Source organism: Garra rufa, chromosome 14, assembly GCF_049309525.1.
Source record: "Garra rufa chromosome 14, GarRuf1.0, whole genome shotgun sequence".
In the NCBI taxonomy this organism is placed as follows: domain Eukaryota; kingdom Metazoa; phylum Chordata; class Actinopteri; order Cypriniformes; family Cyprinidae; genus Garra; species Garra rufa.
Genome location: NC_133374.1, coordinates 18221548 through 18242006, shown reverse-complemented (window position 1 = coordinate 18242006; position 20459 = coordinate 18221548). Strand labels below are relative to the sequence as shown.

General features: G+C 36.0%; 2 protein-coding genes across 2 annotated transcripts in view; both read left to right on the top strand.

Annotated features, from left to right (window-relative positions):
• The first annotated feature begins 245 nt into the window (after positions 1–245).
• Positions 246–8924, top strand: ppm1da (protein phosphatase, Mg2+/Mn2+ dependent, 1Da). The gene is made up of 6 exons (XM_073817907.1): positions 246–818; positions 2242–2470; positions 3063–3187; positions 6247–6428; positions 6508–6738; positions 7784–8924. Exons 1-6 carry the CDS (start codon positions 344–346, stop codon positions 8165–8167), a joined length of 1626 nt encoding a protein of 541 aa, XP_073674008.1. The 5' UTR covers positions 246–343; the 3' UTR covers positions 8168–8924.
• A 1365-nt stretch (positions 8925–10289) lies between these two features.
• bcas3 (BCAS3 microtubule associated cell migration factor) overlaps positions 10290–20459 on the top strand; it is a 181664-nt gene continuing 171494 nt past the window's right edge. The window contains exons 1-5 of the mRNA XM_073817326.1: positions 10290–10354; positions 11030–11118; positions 11327–11381; positions 12429–12504; positions 13389–13495. Of these exons, the coding sequence (XP_073673427.1) occupies positions 11048–11118; positions 11327–11381; positions 12429–12504; positions 13389–13495 (309 nt within the window). The 5' untranslated portion in view covers positions 10290–10354; positions 11030–11047. The remainder of the gene's footprint in view (positions 10355–11029; positions 11119–11326; positions 11382–12428; positions 12505–13388; positions 13496–20459) is intronic.

Genomic DNA, 20459 nt, shown 5'->3' with positions numbered 1-20459 from the left:
AAAACCCTGGAATACAATGAAATAAGAAAATTAAATAAACATTCCATAAAAAAATATGCATTTGACGTAATGACTAACTTATACTAACTTAAAGATTAGATAGATGTTAATTATTATATGAGTTAATGTTTTTACACTTTTATTATGTCCTGGCTATCTCTAGGGCTCTTCTCAAATCAAGGGTCAAATAACTTAGGGCTTCCACTGACCCGTGGATTGTCATGGAGCTCCTGCGCATGCCCACAACATCGAAGGTAAACAAAGAGGAAAGCGCGCACCCGGCCTCAGTCCTGCCTAAACATTACACGCTGTTCTTCTACCGGCCTTTCTAACCGATCTAAACATGGATGGGATATTTTCATGCCGAGCAAGTATTTATTATGACCAAGGCGGTAGGAAATATATGGAGGACTTAGTGGCGATGAAGCAGGAGGATGAGCCGAGTGAGGATGAACTGGACGCCGCTGAACGTGGCGAGATCACGGCACCAGATCAAAACCCCGACGCTTCAATTCAAGACTCCATCCCTGGATCTATCACTGTTACTTATGTTCAAGATGACGAGCCTAGCTCTCCTCTTCAGCAGGCGTCGATGCCCTCCTCTCACCCGTCCAAAAACAGCCGTCGGCCGCGGGCTGTGGGTATGTTCGCAGTGTTCGACGGACACGGGGGTCCGGACGCCGCGCGCTTTGCTCGACGCCATTTGTGGGACCACATCAAAAAACAAAGAGGCTTTTGGTCTGAGGACGACGAAGAGGTATGCGCGGCTCTGCGAAAGGGATTCATCTCTTGTCACCACGCCATGTGGAAGAAATTACGTAAGTTTTGAAATTGAACATTAGATATACACGTGTTCTCGTTTAACACTGCTGTGAAGTCTCTGCCATTTTATGGACGTGCAAGGGAAAGAGTCAGAGCAGATGATCTTTTTGAATGAAGGTTGCAACATCAGATGCATCCCGCCAAAAGAAGTTGCACAACCACTGCAGGCCACACAAAACAACTAATCTATATCAGGAATAGAGTGACAGCACATCAGATTTGATTCTGAATAGTGTTTTGCCTACAGAAATCGCAGCTGAACACCCCAGACACCTGCAAACCGAGTTGTGAACGCAGCCATTTTTTGCTTATTTAACGTAAATATTAAATGTTTTAAAAACCTTTACAGTTGAAGCCAAAAGTTTACATACAACTTGCAGAATCTGTAAAATGTTAACTATTTAACCAAAATAGTTTGTCCTGAACTGCCCGCTGTTCTTCAGAAAAAATCCTTCAACACACAAATTCTTTGGTTTTTCAGCATTTTTGTGTTTGAACCCTTTCCAACAATGACTGTATGATTTTAAGATCCATCTTTTCACACTGAGGACAACTGAGGGACTCACATGCAACTATTACAGAAGGTTCAAATGTTCACTGATGCTTTAGTTTAGAAGGAAAAGCAATGCATTAGGGGGTGAAAATTTGAATATCAGGGTAAATTTAACATATTTTGTCTTCTGGAAAACATGTAGCTATCTTCTGTAGCCTCTGAAGGGCAGTACTAAATTAAAAAAATGATATGAAATAAGAAAAATGTACACATCTTCATTCTGATCAAAAGTTTTCACCCCCGGCTTTTAATGCATAATTTTGTTTTGAAAGGAATGAGGATGTGTACATTTTTCCAATTCTGCCCAAATATGTTTTTTTTTTCATTTAGTATTACCATCTCAGAAGCTACAAAAGAAACTTGAATGTTCCCCAGAAGACGACAAGTAAAATTTACCCTAATTTTCAAAATCAAAATGTTTTCACCCTAAGCTCTTAATGCATTGTTTCTCCTTCTGAAGCACCAGTGAGTGTTTGAACCTTCTGTAATAGTTGAATATAAGTCCCTCAGTTGTCCTCAGTGTGAAAAGATGGATCTCAAAATCATACAGTCGTTGTTGGAAAGGGTTCAAATGCACAAAAATGCTTTGTGGGACCTGAAGGGTTTTTCTAAAGAACAGCAGGCAGTTTAACTAAGGACAAACAAGGTACTCATAAAAAAAAAAACAAAAAAAAAAACACGTCTGTGGATCATTCAGGTAACAACACAGTATTAAGAATCAAGTAAACTTTTCAATGGGGTCATTTTTATAAATTCATTGTCAAATATTTGCCGTCTTGTTCCACATGTATAGCAGAATTTTTATTTTTTCAATGAACTATCCATTTTAAACAGAAAGAAAAATAATCTAATCTGCTTTCTTTCAGCGGAATGGCCAAAAACGGTTACAGGACTTCCCAGCACGTCGGGCACAACTGCAAGTATTGTCGTAATACGACGTGACCGTATGTATGTTGCCCATGTTGGGGACTCAGCAGTGGTGTTGGGGGTGCAGGATCACCCCTCTGACGAGTTTGTTCGAGCTGTAGAAATTACACAGGACCACAAACCTGACCTCCCGAAGGAAAGAGAGAGAATAGAGGGGCTCGGTGGAAGGTGAGTTGTTCTGTAAAACAAGTAAGCTCACAGCTAATGTTAAAAAACTGTATTCACACAATCTTGGTACCTTCTGCTTTTAGTAAATGGCATGTACTAGTGACACAGCTGGTTGAGATTATTTCGCAATTTGGTTGTAGGCTTACATGTTATCTGCTTTTTTGCTTAACCTTCACAAGTAACCATCCTCATCCTTTTATTATATGTCAACACTCATCAGGAAAACAAAAACCGTTACCCGTTTCATTAAGCCCTTTGTGTCCACAGTGGTCTGACTGGTTTTTGTTTATGCACCCACAGCTTCAAAAGTGGGACAACGTTACCAAACATGCTCTGGCATTTGTCCTCATTATCATAATCTAAACACAAGCTTTCTTTGTATTTTTAACTAAAAGAACAGAACAAGCATGTCAACATGATACAGACCAGCATCCAAGGGCCTGTATCATTGTCTTGCCCCTTTAAATGTTTCATAATGCCTTGGGGAAGAAGTTTTCAGGCTTAGTTTTAGCTAAATCTTTGGACAGCAGATTTTTTGTGCATTGAACTATGATGAGACCCACCAGTGATCATTGTCACATCTCATTTTTAGTGTCATTAAAAAGTCTGGAGTCAATAGGGTGGTGTGGAAGAGACCCAGACTCACCCACAATGGACCAGTAAGGAGGAGCACTGTCATCGATCAGATCCCATTTTTGGCTGTGGCCCGAGCTCTTGGTAAGAGGGTTAAGCTATTTCATAATGTGAGGTCATCGTTGCTGTTATGATTGGGAAAACAGTGATTAGAATGTTGAGTGAGTTTCAGTACATCTGACAAGTCAGCAGAGATTGTCTGTTGTTCTGCAAATTGCAACATACCACCATGATATACTCTGTTCTTTAGCAACAACAAACAGAATGTTGAATTGCAACACAGGCTGTTTAGGTGTGTAAACTGAGTTTAGCAATGTTGTCAGGGGCCAGGGCACAACGAGAACTGCGCAGTAGCCCGGGGCCAGTGTGAAAGACGTTCAGGACAGTTGACAGAATATTGGACAAAGACCATATTGACCCGAATATAAAACGACCCCCCCTTTTTCAAGATCTACCTTTTAGAAAAAGGCTTTTTGAAAACCAAATCTTGTGTTTTATTTAGAAAAAAAAATGCTATCCATCTCATATTAGCCTACCAAAATTTCTTTTCACGCATTTGGCGCCTCCTAGTGTTGACATAGTCAAAGGAAATTAGAGATATTATTACTGATGGGCCAGTTTTGGAATGAATATTATAATATGAATATAATAACACTGAATATAAGACGACCGTGTTTTTTCAGATGTGTTGAGATTTTAAAGTCCAATAAACTGCATTTATCTATCATAAAAAGAACTCCACATGGCTCCAGAGAGTTAATAAAGGCCTTCTAAAGTGAATTAATGCTAGCTTCCTGTTGTAACAACTGTTGTACGCGTGTTCATGAGAAAGTGGTGTTTTAGCAGAGGACGCAGGATGTAGGCATAGCGCAAACTTCAGTGAGATTATGCTAGTCTCGCAAGAACCAAGTTTTGTTTACAGCAAAGAAAAAACAGTCTCCTCTTTATTAACCCCCTGGAGCCAATGTCCTGGTTCTTCCAAGCTTTATAATGGTTGTGAATGGGTGTTGAGATTTTGAAGTCCAATAAAGTGCATCCATCCATCATAAAAAGTACTCCACAGGGCTCCGGGGAGTTAATAAAGGCTTTCTAAAGTAAATTAAAGGATTAGTTCACTTTCAGAACAACAATTTACAGATAATTTACTCACCCCCTTGTTATCCAAGGTCTTTGTCTTTTTTTGTTCAGTCGTCAAGAAATTATGTTTTTTGAGAGAAACATTTCTGGAAATTTCTCCATATAATGGACTTAAATGGTGCTTCGAAATTTGAACCTCCAAAATGCAGTTTAAATGCGGCGTCAAAGGGCTGTAAATGATCCCAGCCGACGAAGAAGGGTCTTGTCTTCCGAAACGATCGGTCATTTTCTTAGAAAAATATTTATATTTTTTTATATACCTTTTAAGCACTGAAACTCGTCTAGCACTAGGGCTGTGATGCGCGTTTGCGACTCTACGTAATCACGTCGAAAGGCCACACGTGGTCTGGTCCGGTCGTGACAGCACCGAGATTCCTGCTCCGTTGGCAATGGCTGGCATTTTCAACATTTGCACCACCACATCTCATTTGAACACGGTCTGCCCGAGGCTTGTGTCACCGCCGTTGCGGTTCTTTCGTTCCGCATACACCACGCGTGACCTTTCGACGTGATTGTGTAGTACGAGCGCGTGCATCACAGCCCTAGTGCTAGATGAGTTTCAGTGCTTAAAATGTATAAAAAATATATTTTTCTAAGAAAATTACCAATCGTTTCGGTAGACAAGACCCTTCTTCGTCAGCTGGAATCGTTTACAGCCCTTTGAAACGCATTTAAACGGCATTTTGGAGGATCAAATTTCGAAGCACCATTTAAGTCCATTATATGGAGAAATTTCCAAAAATGTTTATCTCAAAAAACATAATTTCTTGACGACTGAAGAAAAAAGACATAAACATCTTGGATGACAAGGGGGTGAGTAAATTATCTGTGAATTGTTGTTTTGAAAGTGAACTAATCCTTTAATGCATTTGTGTAATAAAAATATTTAAATATCCATATTTAAACATTTCTAAACCGTAATCTCTAGTTTCCGCTAACTGTTGTACATGAGAGAGTGGTGTTCTAGCGGTTGACGCAGGATGTAGGCGTAACTCCAGTGAGATTATGCTAGTCTCACAAGAACCAAGTTTTGTTTACAGCAAAGAAAAAAACAGTCTCCTCTTTATTAACCCCCTGAAGCCAATGCCCTGGTTCTTTCAAGCTTTATAATGGTAGTGAATGGATGTTGAGATTTTGAAGTCCAATAAAGTGTATCCATCTATCATAAAAAGTACTCCACACGACTCCAGGGGGTTAATAAAGGCCATCTGAAGTGATTTGAGTATAGATGCACAGTAGAGAGAACAAAACAAAACACTGGTCACAAATTAAAAGTACAAAATAAGGATTTGTGAAGAAAAATGTCAGAGGAGTTCGATACAAACCAAGCAGAGACTGTTTTTTCTTTGCTGTAAACACAACTTGGTTCTTGCAAGACTAGCATAATCTCACTGGAGTTTGCGCTACGTCTACATCCTGCGTCATCCGCTAGAACACCACTCTCTCATGAACAGTTAGCGGCAGCTAGAGATCACAGTTTAGAAATTTTTAAATATGGATATTTTTATTACACAAACGCATTCATTTACTTCAGAAGGCCTTTATTAACTCCCCGGAGCCCTGTGGAGTACTTTTTATGATGGATGGATGCACTTTATTGGACTAAAATATCAACACCAATTTAAAGTTTGGAAGAACCAGGTTTTTTTTGTAATGTAGTTTTGATTGTATTTATCTGAAAGAAGGATGTCATATACTCCTAGGATGGCTTGATAGTGAGTGAGTCATGGGGTCATTTTCATTTTTGGGTGAACTATTGAACTATAACTATTGTTAATCAAACAACAGAAGAGAAAGAGAGCATCGTTCACTGCTCTTGACTGAACATACAGTAAAAATTCACTGGTATGTAAAATGTTAGTGGTTTAACAAACTGATTTATTACAATTCAAGGTCAATGGAATGTGTATTTATTCAGCTTTCAGGTGACGTATAAATCTCAATTTCGAAAAATGTATCCTTATGAAATGTATCAAATAATTAAATGCACATTAATGTGTTTTCAGGTGACCTGTGGAGTTACGACTTCTACAGTGGAGAGTTTGTAGTGTCACCAGAGCCTGATACCGCTGTTATCAAGCTGGATTTGAAGCAGCACCGTTACATCATCTTAGGCAGTGATGGGTTATGGAACATGGTATCACCACAGGAAGCTGTGTCTATTTGCCAGGAAAATGAAAATGCCAAGGTAAATAATTCAGCTTTATGCTTCAGGGAAGTTCTTAATTGTTAGAAACGTTCGCTTATCTGAGTGTTTATTCCAACAGGCAAATAACCAAAAGGAAAATGTTTCAAATGCCGTTCTGCTCGTGAACCATGCCTTACTGAGATGGCGTCAACGTATGCTCCGGGCTGATAATACCAGTGCCATTGTTATCTGTTTGGAGCCGTTCGGGACATCCTCTCAGTGCTTGCCACCCTACGAGACTGTGTATAATCTACAAGGACCAAAGTGTGGCTCCGTTCCTAAATCTTGCACCAACTCTTTGCCCACTCAGGTTAGGAATGTTTCAGATTTTCGATTTAAAGGCATAGTTCACTCAAAAATGCACATTTGCTACAGCCATCCAAGATGAGTTTGATTTGTCATCAGAATATATTTGGAGAAATTTACTTTATCACTGGCTTCTTAATTTTCAGGGTTCGTACAAGTATTTCAAGCACTTTAAGCACCTTGAATTTGACTTTTTGAAGTTTAGGGCCTGGAAAACCCATGAAAACAGCAATATTCCTGAAGAGGTACTTGAAAAGTGCTTGAATTTTCACACAAAATTCATGCAATTCAAAAAACATCATACCTTTTTTGCTTATGTCAGTTAATGTCAGTTGCACTAAGCAAGGCTTCATACCGGCTTCATTGACTAAACGCGCCTCACAATATCGTTCGATATATTGTCCAGCCCTAATTGTAAATCATTTGATTTAGATCAGAACTTCGGAGCCCAGATCATGAATAATTTGATTTGGACTAAAACATTGGAGCGAGTTCGCAAATCTTTTTCTTTAGACGGAAACTTCAAAGAGTGCAACGCAAATCATTTGATTTAAATCAGAGCGAGTTTGTGAATGTTTTGCTTTAGATCGAAACTTCGGAGTGCAGACCGTAAATCTTTTGATTCAGATCCAGACTTTGGAGCGGGTTTTCCGAACTTTTGCTTTAGATCGAAACTTCAGAGCATGGATTGCAAATCATTTGATTCCAATCAGGATTCAGAGCGATTTCTAAGTCTTCTAAGTTCTCATGTGCTTCACTTTATTTTTGCCATTTTTTTATTAGTATATTTTTAATTACCAATTTCACTTTTTTTAGAATTTGAAATGGAAGACATTGATAAGTGAGATCTCTAATTGAAGTCCTTGATAATCAAAAAAGTAGTGCTTAATGTCCTTGAAAGTCCTGGAATTTCATTTTACACTATCTGTACGAACCCTGCATTTTATTTGGCTATTGTTTTTCTTTTGTGTTGTATTATATTGTGCATTTAGAAAAAAAGAAAATAACACCACACTCGAGCTTCATATATATAGTTTCTTCTTTTTTAGGTTCCTGACACTCAAGCACAGCCTGTCACGGAGCAGCAAAACTGCAGCTGTGAGACAAGCACGATATTTGAATCATCTCCTGATAGCCTTACAAACTCTGAAGACCTTCCTTGTAATGACTCACTGGAAAACGAGGCCCATTGTGAAAGAGTGCCTACAGGCAAACGGGTGTTAGAGGATCCCTCCTCACCTGTGCTGAAGAAACCCCGTCCTAGTTTGTCCCCGTCCCCTCTTCAAGAGTCCTCATGTACATCCTCAAAGAAACCGAACACACAGTCCTCGGCGAGGAGCGGTGGCGGTGGCGGCGGCAATGGTCAGAAACAGTCTGAAAATGTCCAAGTGCTGCTTCAGCAGCATGGGAAAACTACTGTATGTGTTTGTTGACATTCGTGTTCCTTACAATGCAATCTGTACATTCATGCTGGACAGTCAGACTCTGAAATTAGTTGATATAAGCTACTGAGAAACCAAATCCTGAAGCAAGCAACAATGTCAAAAGAAAAAAAAAATCGCTCGCTTCCATTCACAACACTCGTATTTCAGTGTATGTTAGCGTTATGTTGTTATACTTTATATTTTGCAGACTAATGAAAATGTGTTGTTTGAAGTTTTTGTTTTTTTCCTCCATTGTGTGTCCACTGCTCCGTTCTGTTACGCTTCAGGTCAGTCAGGTAGACAAGATGGATCAACTAGGGATATTTGCACTTTAAGTTGAATTTGTGCAGTCTTTGTGAAAAATTGGAGGATTGTGGGGAAAAATGACCAAAAAAAGAAAGAAAAAAATCTATCTTCTGAGAAGATATTTCCCTGCATCTTACATGTCGCCTGTTTCAAAAATATTTCGTCTCTTTGGGATCAATGTTATACTTTTTTTTGTACATGGTTTTACTGAACAAGCAGACTGGTACATCATTTCTAGTGTTCACTGGTATCTTAACCCTATGTCGTAAGGTTTAATGTTAACATTGTATGCAAGCATGAACTTTATGAATTATGCATTTTGGATTTTAGCATTATGGTTATTTTAATGTTTTCACAGATTTCATTAACATTGTTTTTTTTCCTATGATGGGAGAAATTGTCATTCTAAACTGAAGGTGCTGCTATGCTACACAGGTCAATAAAAATTTTACAATGCAAACTGTATGCTCTTTAATAAAAATATTGGAAGTTGTTAAATGGACACTTTCAAATAAGAAATTGGATTTGAATTTGGAATGTGTTATTTTAATATACACTACCAGTCAAAAGTTTTTGAACAGTAAGATTTTAAGATTAAGATTTTTTTATTAAGAAGTATCTTCTGCTCACCAGGTCTGCATTTATTTAATAATAAAAAAAAACAATTTATTAAAATATTTGTATTATTTAAAAGAACTGTTTTCTATTTGAATATATTTTAAAATTATTTATTCCTGTGATTTCAAAGCTGAATTTTTGAGCATCATTACTAGTCACATGATTCTTCAGAAATAATTCTAATATTTTGGTTTGCTTTTCAAAAAACGTTATTATTATTATTATGCTGAAAACAACGGTGTAGAATTTTTTTCAGGTTTCTTTGATCAATAGAAAGTTCAGAAGAACAACATTTATATGAAATATAAATCTTTTTATAATATTATAAATATTTGTATCATCACTTTTGAGTAATTTAAAGCATCCCGGCTAAATAAAAGTTTTAATTTCTGTTATTTCTTTGCCCTAAAAAAAATTAAAATAGTATAGTCAGTGTATAATGTTACAAAAGCTTTTTATTTCAGATAAATGCTGATATTTCTATTCATCAAAGAATCCTAAAAAAGTACTCAACTGTTTTAAATATTAATAATAGTATAAAATGTTTCTTGAACAGCAATTCAGCATATTAGAATGATTTTTTTTAAGGATCATGTGACACTGAAGACTGGAGTAATGATGCTGAAAATGTAGCTTTGATCATCACAGGAATAGATTACATTTTAAAATATATTCAAATAGAAATCCGTTTTTTTAAATAGTAAAAATATTTCACAATATTACTACTTTTTCCTGTATTTTGGATGAAATAATTGCAGGCTTGGTGAGCAGATATTATTAAAAACCATTATACGTTCATTCCTAGTTTTCTCATGTCTAAAACTTCGTTTTTCCGAAAAAGCCGAGGTTGTCCGAAGTTGCTCGGTTGGTGATCATCACGCGATACTTCGATGTAAATAAACACATCAGCGTGAAGTGATGTAATAACATGCGCGTTTATCCAGGCTGTTGTGCATATTTTCAAACGTGGAGATGCTCATATGAGCGTGAACCAAACAAATATTCCTTTATATTTCACTTCACTATAATATTAATGTTCATTTTAACAACGCGCCAGATTCCTTCACCGAACAAAAAACCCAAACAGTCTCTGCCATCCACTATTGGTCAGAAAGATCCAAGTGCCCGCCTTTGCTTAAACCCTATTGGCTACCCGTCTCTGACGCTCATCTCTGATTGGCCAAAGCATCTGTTGTTTCCGCTGCATGTCAGCTTCACTGTGTCGTTTTGTGAGGACCTCCGTTGAAACGAATTCAAAACACAAAACCTCTGGTTGGTACAAATGTCGCTTCGTTAAACATTTACCTGCATATTTCTTACATTGGTTATGTATGTATTTCTTTCAGGAAGTCGGAAAAGTTATTGTCATTGCTTAGTTTATTGTCTTTGAAGCGTTAAAATGACAGATAGCGGTATTGGCTAAGCTAACAGACTGTGGAGATAGTTGATATGATGAAATGTTGAACTGACAAAACTCACAGTTGTGTTTTCTCTCACACACTCTTGACCTCTCTCTAGACATTGTCTTGTATTAAATTATGTTAAAATTACGCTAAAATGTAACAAAATCAAGAGGTATTCTCGTTGTTATGATGGTAATAATGGTATTTACATCCTATAGTTTGGCTAGTAAACCTTACTGGAGTTTATTTAAAGTGTTTCCTTTTGTTTATCGTAACAAGTCTGTGTTATAGATCGTTTACATGATCGATACTTAATGGGAATGTGTTTGTTGTGCAGATTAAACTGATCCAGGCACATCTGTACCCTGTTTGTTTACATCCATCTGCAAGGTGGATGATCTGTAGTAATACAGTTATCATTTGTAGCTTATACCTTCTGTTGAATTTAGAGTAACACTGAGGACAGAATGATCAATGAGATATCTCTGCAGTGATGTTTAGTGTCATAATCATGACTGTGTCTTCTCATGTTTTGCTCCAACAGGATACTGAGTTGTTGACCATGGCATCTGACTCCCCGCGCAGACCGAGCCGCTGTGCTGGAGGGGTTGTGGTTCGAGCACAGGCTGCAACGTAAGACCATAATGGCTCATTTGAGAATAAAATTACAGCTGTAAAGCAAATTCATTATTTAGTGTTGTAAATGTTAAGGTGGTGATTGCCATAAACAAGAAGGGTGACATAATATTGCATTGCTGCTCAAGCTTTTAGGTTTAAATTGTCAGGTCTCTTCTTGTGTGGTTATATTATTTTCATGAGAATTGCTTTTACTGTTTTGCAGAGAGCAGTCATACATGGAGAGCGTAGTTACGTTCTTGCAGGATGTTGTCCCTCAGGTAAATGTTGTTTTTGTTAAATTTCTTCAGATTTTTATTGGAATTTTGTGTACAAACTGGAGATTTACACTGCCGTTCAAAATTTGAGATCAGTAAGATTTGTATTGTTAAAAAAAGAAGTTTTTATGCTCATCAAGGCTTCATTAATTTGATCAAAAATACAGAAAAAAACAGTACTATTCTGAAATATTATTGCAATTTAAAATAATGGTTTTCTATTTTATTATACTTTAAAATATAATTTATTTCTGTGATGCAAAGCTGAATTTTCTTCAGTTATTACACTAGTCTTCAGTGTCACATGGTCCTTTAGAAATCATATGCTTAATATTTTTGGAACCTGTTTTTTTAACAAAGTACACTACTGTACTATTTGTTTTCTTTCTTTTTTTAAAGAAATTAATACTTTTTATTCTGCAAGGATGTGTTAAATTGATAAAAAGTGATGGTAAAGACTTATATTGTTGGAAAAGATGTCTATTTAAACTTTTTATCCATCAAAGAATTCTGAAAAACATATCACAGATTCAAAAAAATAAAAATAAATTAAGCACCACAACTGTTTCTAACATTGATAATAAATCAGCATATTTGAGTGATTTCTAAAGGATCATGTGACACTGAAGACTGGAGTAATAATGCTGAAAATTCGGCTTTGCATCACAGGAATAAATTCAGTTTTAAAGTATATTAAAATGAAAACCATTGTTTTAAATTGTGATAATGTTTCACAATATTACTGTTTTTTTTCTGTATTTTTGATCAAATAAATGCAGCCTTGATGAGCAGAAGAGATTCCTTTAAAAACATTACAAATCTTACTGATTTCAAACTATTGAACAGCTGTTTATTTTTTTTTATTGTATGCTGTGATTTTAAATCCATGATGGATAATGCTAGATTTGTGTATTTCTGTTATAAAAATGCTGAGAGCCTATTGAAGACTTTTTTAGACATATAAGTGTTATAGTGAGAGTAAGAACAATTTAATAAATTTTTTTTTGCCTTTATTAATGGATATTTCTGTCTTTATCTTTGAAATTATAGGCGTATACTGGGACACCTCCAAATGATGAAAAGGAAAAGATAGTTTGGGTCCGATTTGAAAAAACAGACATCAATGGTAAGGTTTTTTTTTTTATTTGTTTATTTTTGCCTTAGATTTTGTGGGAAAAACTTTTTTTGTTGATTTGAAATTGTGGTTTTATGCATGCTACATATAAAACATGGGTCTTAAGGCCCAAGTATTGCAAGCCATTCTCGAATATTTAAAGCAAGCCATCAAAGTTTGATATAGTGTTTTCATCCATGGGAAGGTACTTTTCTAATGTAAACTACCTTTCAAAAAGTGTAGGGTTAGTCTTTTTTTTTTTTTTAAATGTATTCATTTTTAAAATGTTTTTAAATGAAGTCTCTTATGCTAACCAAGGATGGATTTATTTAATGTGTAATAAACTTGAGATTATTTTTTTTCCCACCATTCTTTGAAGAAAAGTTTTACTGTCACATTTGAGCAATTTAATGCAAAAAATAATTAATTTCTTCATTTCTATCATGACAGCTCTCTGAAGATTTTAGCATGATAATGGATATGACAGTGTTAATGTACTATTAAAAACCCAAAGCAGATCTATACATGTGGAGCTGGGCAAGATGGAGGGTTTCAAAGAAAAAAAAACATGCGGTGAAAGTCTGAGATGACTGTGAGAAGATTAGACCTAGTATTCCAAGTTTTCCAGTTGTAATGATACTTGTATTGACAACCGAGCCATGATCTTTGCTTTATCACTTTCCTATCGTCAGAGGAATAAACAGTGGCGTTTAGAAAGGTGCCATATTTTGCCAACATTTTGAATCATTATTCATGTATTCCATTTTTCTGATCCTCTGTGTCTTGTTTGCTTATTGAGCTGTTTACAACTTGTAAATGATTTGTTTTGTGAATTATTTGTTTAATGTATTGTATGTATAATTTCTGACAACACGTGTTTCTTGCCCTGTGTCCAGATGTGGCCCGCTTACCAGAATTCCAAGAGATGCACGGCAGCGGCACTGAACCACCTCTCTGCTTGATGATTGGCTACACTGATGGAATGCAGATTTGGAGCATATCAGTGAGTACATTTTAAATGGCCACTCTTCCCTGCACTACACTCTGCTTCTGAATATCTTTGCTTTCACACTTATTTATGTATTCCATTGTCAACTATGTAGTAGATTAACGTGTGAAAAGAATAGTATGGTGCATTGTGAAAGTATTCATACCCCTTCATTTTTTCACGTTTTGTTATGTTGCTTTAAATTTCTTTTTTCCACATCAATCTACACTTCGTACACCATAATGACAAAGCAAAAACAGAATTGTTGTCATAATTTAAATTTATATGAAAAAAAAAAGTTGGATAGGGGCAGACGCACATTTTCAGGTTTCTCCAAAAGTATTTGATTGGGTTCAAGCCCAGGCTCTGGCTGGGCCACTCAAGGATGTTCACAGAGTGTTTATAAGCCACTCTTGCTGTGTGCTTAGGGTCATTGTAGAAGGTGAACTTTATGCCCAGTCTGAGGTTCTGAATGCTCTGGACTGGGTTTTCATTAAAGCTATCTCTATATTTTGCTGTTTTGACTCAGTCCCTCAGCCCCTGCCACTGAAAAACAGCCCCAAAGCATGAGGCTGCTACAACCACACTTTACTTTTAGGATGGTACTTGTCAGGTGATGAGCAGTGCCTGGTTTCCTCCAAACGTGATGCATGGAATTGAGGTTCATCAGACCACAGAATCTTGTTTCTTACAGTCTGACGGTCTTTTAGGTGCCTTTTTTTTTGCAAATTCTGAATGTGTTTTCATGTGTCTTCTCTGAGGAGAGAATTGAGTCTTGCCACACCGCCAAAAAGCCCGGATGGGTGGAGTGTTGCAGTGATGTTTGTCCTTTTGTAGGTTTCCCCTATCTCCACATATGATCATGGAGCTCAACTAGAGTGACCATCAGGTTCTTGGTCACCATTCTAGCCAAAGCCCTTCACCATCAATTGCTCAGTTTGGCCAAGAGGCCAGCTCTAGGAAAAGTCCTGGTTGTTTTAAACGTCTTCCATTAAGGGTATCAGAGACTACATCCTTCTGTGCACCTTTAATGCAGCAGAATTTATTCTGAAGTCTTCCCCAGATGTGTTGCTTGATGCAATCCTGTTTCTGAGCTCTACATGCATTTTACATGCATACTCTATGCATTTTAAGCTGTTAGACCTTTTAAGATGTGTGTGGCTTTTCAAATCATACCTGTTCAAAAGAATTTGCCACAGGTTAACTCCACTCAAAGTGTAGTAACATCTACAAGCAAAATGAATGCTCCTGAGCTAAATTTCAGCTGTCCCAGAAAAGGTTATGAATACACTTATGCAATGGAATCATTTAAGCTTTTTTATTTTTAATACATTTGCAAAGATGTTTTTTGCTTTGCCATTATGGTAAATGCAGTGTAGATTGATGTGGAAAAAGAAAGTAATTTTAAAGAAGAATGCCAGTGAAGTGATGCAACCGATGCAAATGTTCATGTAACAAATGCATACTATATAGAACATATTTTTTAGAATTTTTGGTTGCAGCCGGCATGTTTTTTTTTCTAGACCATTCTTTCTGTATGTCTGCCTTGAGGGATGTTCACACTGACAACGCTTTGCATTGACAAAGCAACTGGAAATCATTCATTCTGGTGACAATGAGAGTGTAGACAGCTTGGCTCGGCTGTGAAATCAATACCGTTGTACTGCCTACTACATACTGTCTAGTGTACACTGTATTACTTGTCCTTTGTCTTGCAAATGAATACGGGAATTTAGCACTTTTTTTTTATTTCAGTTTTGTATTTAAAATTAATATTTGGTTTAATAAGATTGTGTTTGAGATTGCTGCCTTGCTGTTGTTTTGCTGCTGTGTGATGTTGTGACTTCCTTTTACCACTTGGTGTCGCCATAGACAAAGGCAAGGCTGTGTTTGAGAATACAGACTTTAGTATCAACCTTGGGCGAAATGTCAAAAAGCATGTTAAACTTAACGTAAAAATAAATGTAATGTAAATGTATCCCCAGTAAAATAGTAAAAATGTCAATTTCAGTTTAAAAGGTTTCTCAGACTTAGTCATAGAGATCAAGATATCTATTATATTATGTGATTTGTCACCGTGACTAAGCTTTTATTTTAAGAAATTCTGAATGTCCTGACCATTATTACTTTAGGAAAGAGCTCCACTTCCTTATAACATGAATTTGGAAGCTGTAGAGCATCATTGCAGACATGACATCTCACACTTTTTGTGAAAGTGTTGAAAGCGTCACCGTGTCTGCCTATAAGTTGCCTGCGAAGCGTTTGTGACAGCTGCTGAGGGGACACCTTCTGTAATGGCGTTGAAGGGAGGAGCAGGAGTGGCACTAGCCGTTGTACATTTCTGCGTTCCCGTGCATTAGCATCTTGGTGGAGCGTGGTCTTCTATGGAGGTGTTGCTGGCTGGCAGGAGATAGCGGTTAGATTAGACAGGGCTAATTGAAGTGCTGTTGTAGTGGAGGGATGACATGCAGGACACTGGAGGTGTCCGCTCTGCTGTTATTATTAAAGCAGCCCAATGTATTTTCCTTGTTTTCTTCTATCCTGGTTCCAGTGTGTAGAGATGGGTTTTTGAGAAACCAGTTTAAGTCTCTATGGTGATTATAGTGCTGCAGAACACATGTTTAGGGAGTGATTAACTGTAAAGGGATTCACATAATTTTGCGTGACATTTATTTATAGACTATAAAAATGTTAGTCAAAAGTGACTATTTGATTGTTCATTCTTATTTCCTTATTTTTTACACGTAGATGATCTTTGTCATCACTTGCTCACTTAAAGTAAATCTTATAATTTGTTTTATTCATTGAGCAAACACTAATCTGTAGATAAAACAAGAAACAGCTGATTTAATTTAATAACACTATTAAACATAACTTCGGCAAATCATGTTTTTCATACTGCACAATTATAATCTAAATTATTATATAATCTAAATTCACCTCACCTAGCAATTATTACAGTTGATTTTAGTGGTTAGCTTTATCCTGAGTTTATTTAAAGAAAAAGTATAAATAATATACATTTTATAGAGGCCATTTATAGGTTATTTCTGTTTTTAATCTGTTTGTTTGTATTAAATATAAAATGCAAAACTGCTTGGTCATTTTTATTATTAATTTTAGACATTTAATTTTACATGCTTTGAATATGCCTCAGTTAGTATTGATGCTTTTTTTAAATATAAAATGCATTAAATCATTAAGTCTGGACATTGAGGTAGATCTTTGAATATTGATTATTATTATGGTCTCTTTCTCAGATTAACATTTTTAATGTATTTGTTTATTTTTTTTTATATTATTTTTGGACATTTTAATTTTACACATTGCTGATACTTTTTTTTTTTTTTGTTAAATATAAAATGCATTAAATCCTTAAGTCTAAACACTGAAGTAGATCTTTGAATATTGGATATTATTATGGTCTCTTACTCAGATAATTTTCTTTATTATTTATATATTTTTCTAAATATTATTTTTGGACATTTAATTTTATACATAACTGATAGTTTTTGTTGAATATAAAATTTAAAAAAATCACTAAGCCTGGACATTTAAGTAGATCTTTGAATATTGGATACTAATATGGTCTCTTTTTCTTAGCAGATTTATTTATTTGGTTTTTTTTTTACATTTTATTTATTTTAAATATTATATTTGGACATTTAGTTTTACACATTACTGATGCTTTTTAAAAAATATATAAAATGCATTAAATCATTAAGTCTGGTCATTTAAGTAGATATTTGAATACTGGATGGTCTCTTTTTTTTCTCAGATGAATTAAAATAATATTTGTTTTAAAGAATTATTTTTGAATATTGGATAAGATTTATTTTTCTTTTTTTATATTATTTTTGGACATTTTGAATATGGCTCAGTTGGTACTGAAACTTTTTTTGTTACATATAAAATGCATTAAATCATTAAGTCTGGACATTAAAGTAGATCTTTGAAAATTGAAAAAGATTGTCAGAATATTGTCAGATAATTTATTTTTGTTTGTTTATTTGTTTTTATATATTATTTTGGCACGTTTAATTTGACACATTTTGATTGTACCTCAGTTAGTATGGATACTCTTTTTATATAATAAAATAAAATAAAATAAAATAAATATAATAATAATAATAATAAAATAATGTTTACATTGAAGTAGATCTTAGAATATTGGAAAAAAAAAATCTATTTTGTCTGTTTTTCCTCATATGAAAATCTTTCTGTTTTTTATATTATTTTTGAACATTTAATTTTACCCAATTTGAATATGTCTCAGTTAGTACTGATACTGTTAATTATAAAATGCATTAAACCATTAAGTTTGGAGATTGTTGAATATTGAATATAATTTATTATGGTCTCTTTTTCTCAGATAAGAAAAAAAAGTAAATTCTCTTTACAGAAACAATAAATGATAATTGTATGAACTTTTTAAGTCTTTTAGATTGGACTTCATACATTACAACTATGCTGTTGTAGAGATCAGAAGTACATATCTGTGTTATTGCTATTATATCAAAAGCCCAGAAGGCCAGAAGACAGCATGTCTTCTGTCTGCCCTGCTTCCAGATTCTCTCCGCTTTCTAAGAATACAGACAGAGCTGCCGTCTCTCTCTCAGCTCCAGAATTTGCTGAAATCCATCACACAGAGTGGCCGGAGATTAACAAAACTCATTTTATGACCAGCATCTACACTATATCCATGTGAATGAAATTAGAAACAACAAGAAGGGAAAAACAAGCAAGAGGCCTCAATTTTGCATATTGCTGTGATAAATAGTAATGCAGTAGCTGAGAGGTTGGTGATGGATGCCACCACTAAAGCCGTGTAAAGCGAGTATGAGCAGTCTGGTAATGCACAATGACAGTCGCATTAAAGTAAACCTCACAATCCGCTAAATTCCATTATTCCTCTGCCCCATTTGCCAGCCGGGGGTTTTGTTTTGTGGTGGCCCGCGCGTGCATTACCTCTCTCTCTCTTGTTTTCTGCCCTTCTGTCTCTCTCACATCAAATGTACCGTACTGTAGATGCCATATTAATCTCCCACTTGGCAGCTACAAAGTCTGCACTGAGCGCTTTTAATAAAAACACAACTCTGATCCTGCATTCGAAAAAGCTACTAATTGTGCAAAAGAGCGATCATCCTCTGTGGGCTTATCGTCTTAAGACACATGGATTATGGCCAGTAATGTGATAAAGGACAATTCTGTAATTTAACACGCGTAGAGATGCAGGGCTTAATGCTTTAAAACAAAAAGCTAGAATAAAAGGCCATAGGATTTGAACTATTTCCGCCATTGCGATGTGATACGCCACTCCCCAGCTTTGGTTTAAACTGATCTCTGGATTTCCACCAGCTTATTACAGTGAGACTGACATGATTAAGACTAATTTGATTGGGTATTGTTACTACAATAGTAGTTGTTGTAGCTGGTCATTCCAGGTGCTAAATATCGTCCTGGGACGGTTAGTCGCTGACATTTAAAGAACACGCTTATGGAATACATGATAGCTTTTGTTTTGTGGTTTAGTTGTTGGCTCACCCGCCATCCTTCATCTGAAGTCTGTTTCTCTCAGTTTGCCTTGATTTGTCCTACAGCGTGAACAAATCTGTCTTTGTTTGCGCCCCATTGTTCTTTGACATCCCGCAACCACATTTTTGCCCCCGAATGGCATTGATCAGCAATTCTGATTTTTCCTACACTGGAAAAGGCAAGAAAACACTTAATAACTCTCAATGGATCAGAGATTTCTGCACAGCAGATAGTCCCGCCCCAAACTCACTCCATTGGTTGAGCCAGTGTTGCTGTTTCGAGCAGGTTGGGATGCCCGAGCAATGTTACACTATTCTTTGTTATGTTGATTTTACTATTTTGCAAGTTGTCTGAGCAGCACAGCCAAACTAATTTCCCTATTTTAAAACCAAAGCCTTACAAGGTAAAATAAATAAATAAATAAAATAAAAAGAATGGCAGATGTTTAGGCTAAATTGGGCAAAGGTAAAAATCTTTAATTTTTTTGTCTTTGTTATATAAAAAAAATAAGGACAAAGATAGACTACATGTTACAAATACACAAATAAAACTTTACTTTTCAGGTAGAGTAGGTGTATTTAATAGAGGTTTGGGACACCTTCTGAGTATTTTTTTGGTGAACTGTCCCTTTAATGACAATTGGCAGCATGTTTAGTTCTGTTGCTTTAAGAGCTGCTCGCATCTAATATCTACAGATGAGCGCGTCCGTTTTTACTTTCACTTTAGACTTAACCAACTGTGTGGTTTTGACAGTATTGGCGAACCAGACACGAAAGATAGCTTAGTCCAGTAATCAGGCGCTGTCTATTGCATGCCAGACGTTATATGCCGTTATTTACTGGCAAGGCTTTAAATCACATGCAAATAATGTACTTTGTGATTGCGAATAAGTGCAGTGTCTCGTGAGTAAATGTATGTCGTGTTGTACGTTATATTAAAGTGGTCGTATTATGCTTTTTCACTTTTTGAACTTTAGCCAGTGTGTGGTGTGTATGTTTAAGCATAAAAACAAACAAAGTTACAAATCTCAAAGTTCACTCCAAAGGGAGATATTTAGTTTTTAAAAAACCCTTTTCAAGAGCTACAACAAACGGCTCCTTTGGACTACAGCGTTTGTTTTCCTGATGCTATGATGTCACAACGTAAATCCCGCCTACGGGAATTGAAATCGTTGGTGGGTGGGGGATTCGCCTAACTTTAGCCATGTATTATGGACAGCCGCTTCTGGGATGCTTTTTCGAACCACCAAGCATGAGAGCATGTTCTAGTGCACCCCCAAAACAAAGTAAAGACTTTGTAAAAGAGCATAAGAGGACCCCTTTAAGATGAAGGCAAGCTGTAGCACGATACTACGATATTTTTTCAAAAGCAGATCGTGGAGACATTTTAATCGCCCACGATCAAAAATTGTCATATGGCACACCCCTATAGGTTTTAGGGAAAT

What these genes read in the sequence shown, in the direction of transcription:
- ppm1da (XM_073817907.1), top strand. Translation starts at nt 344, where the DNA reads ATGGATGGGATATTTTCATGCCGAGCAAGTATTTATTATGACCAAGGC. An exon ending in CGCCATGTGGAAGAAATTAC is followed by an intron (nt 819 to 2,241) that starts GTAAGTTTTGAA and finishes GCTTTCTTTCAG; the next exon opens with CGGAATGGCCAAAAACGGTT. An exon ending in CCAACTCTTTGCCCACTCAG is followed by an intron (nt 6,739 to 7,783) that starts GTTAGGAATGTT and finishes CTTCTTTTTTAG; the next exon opens with GTTCCTGACACTCAAGCACA.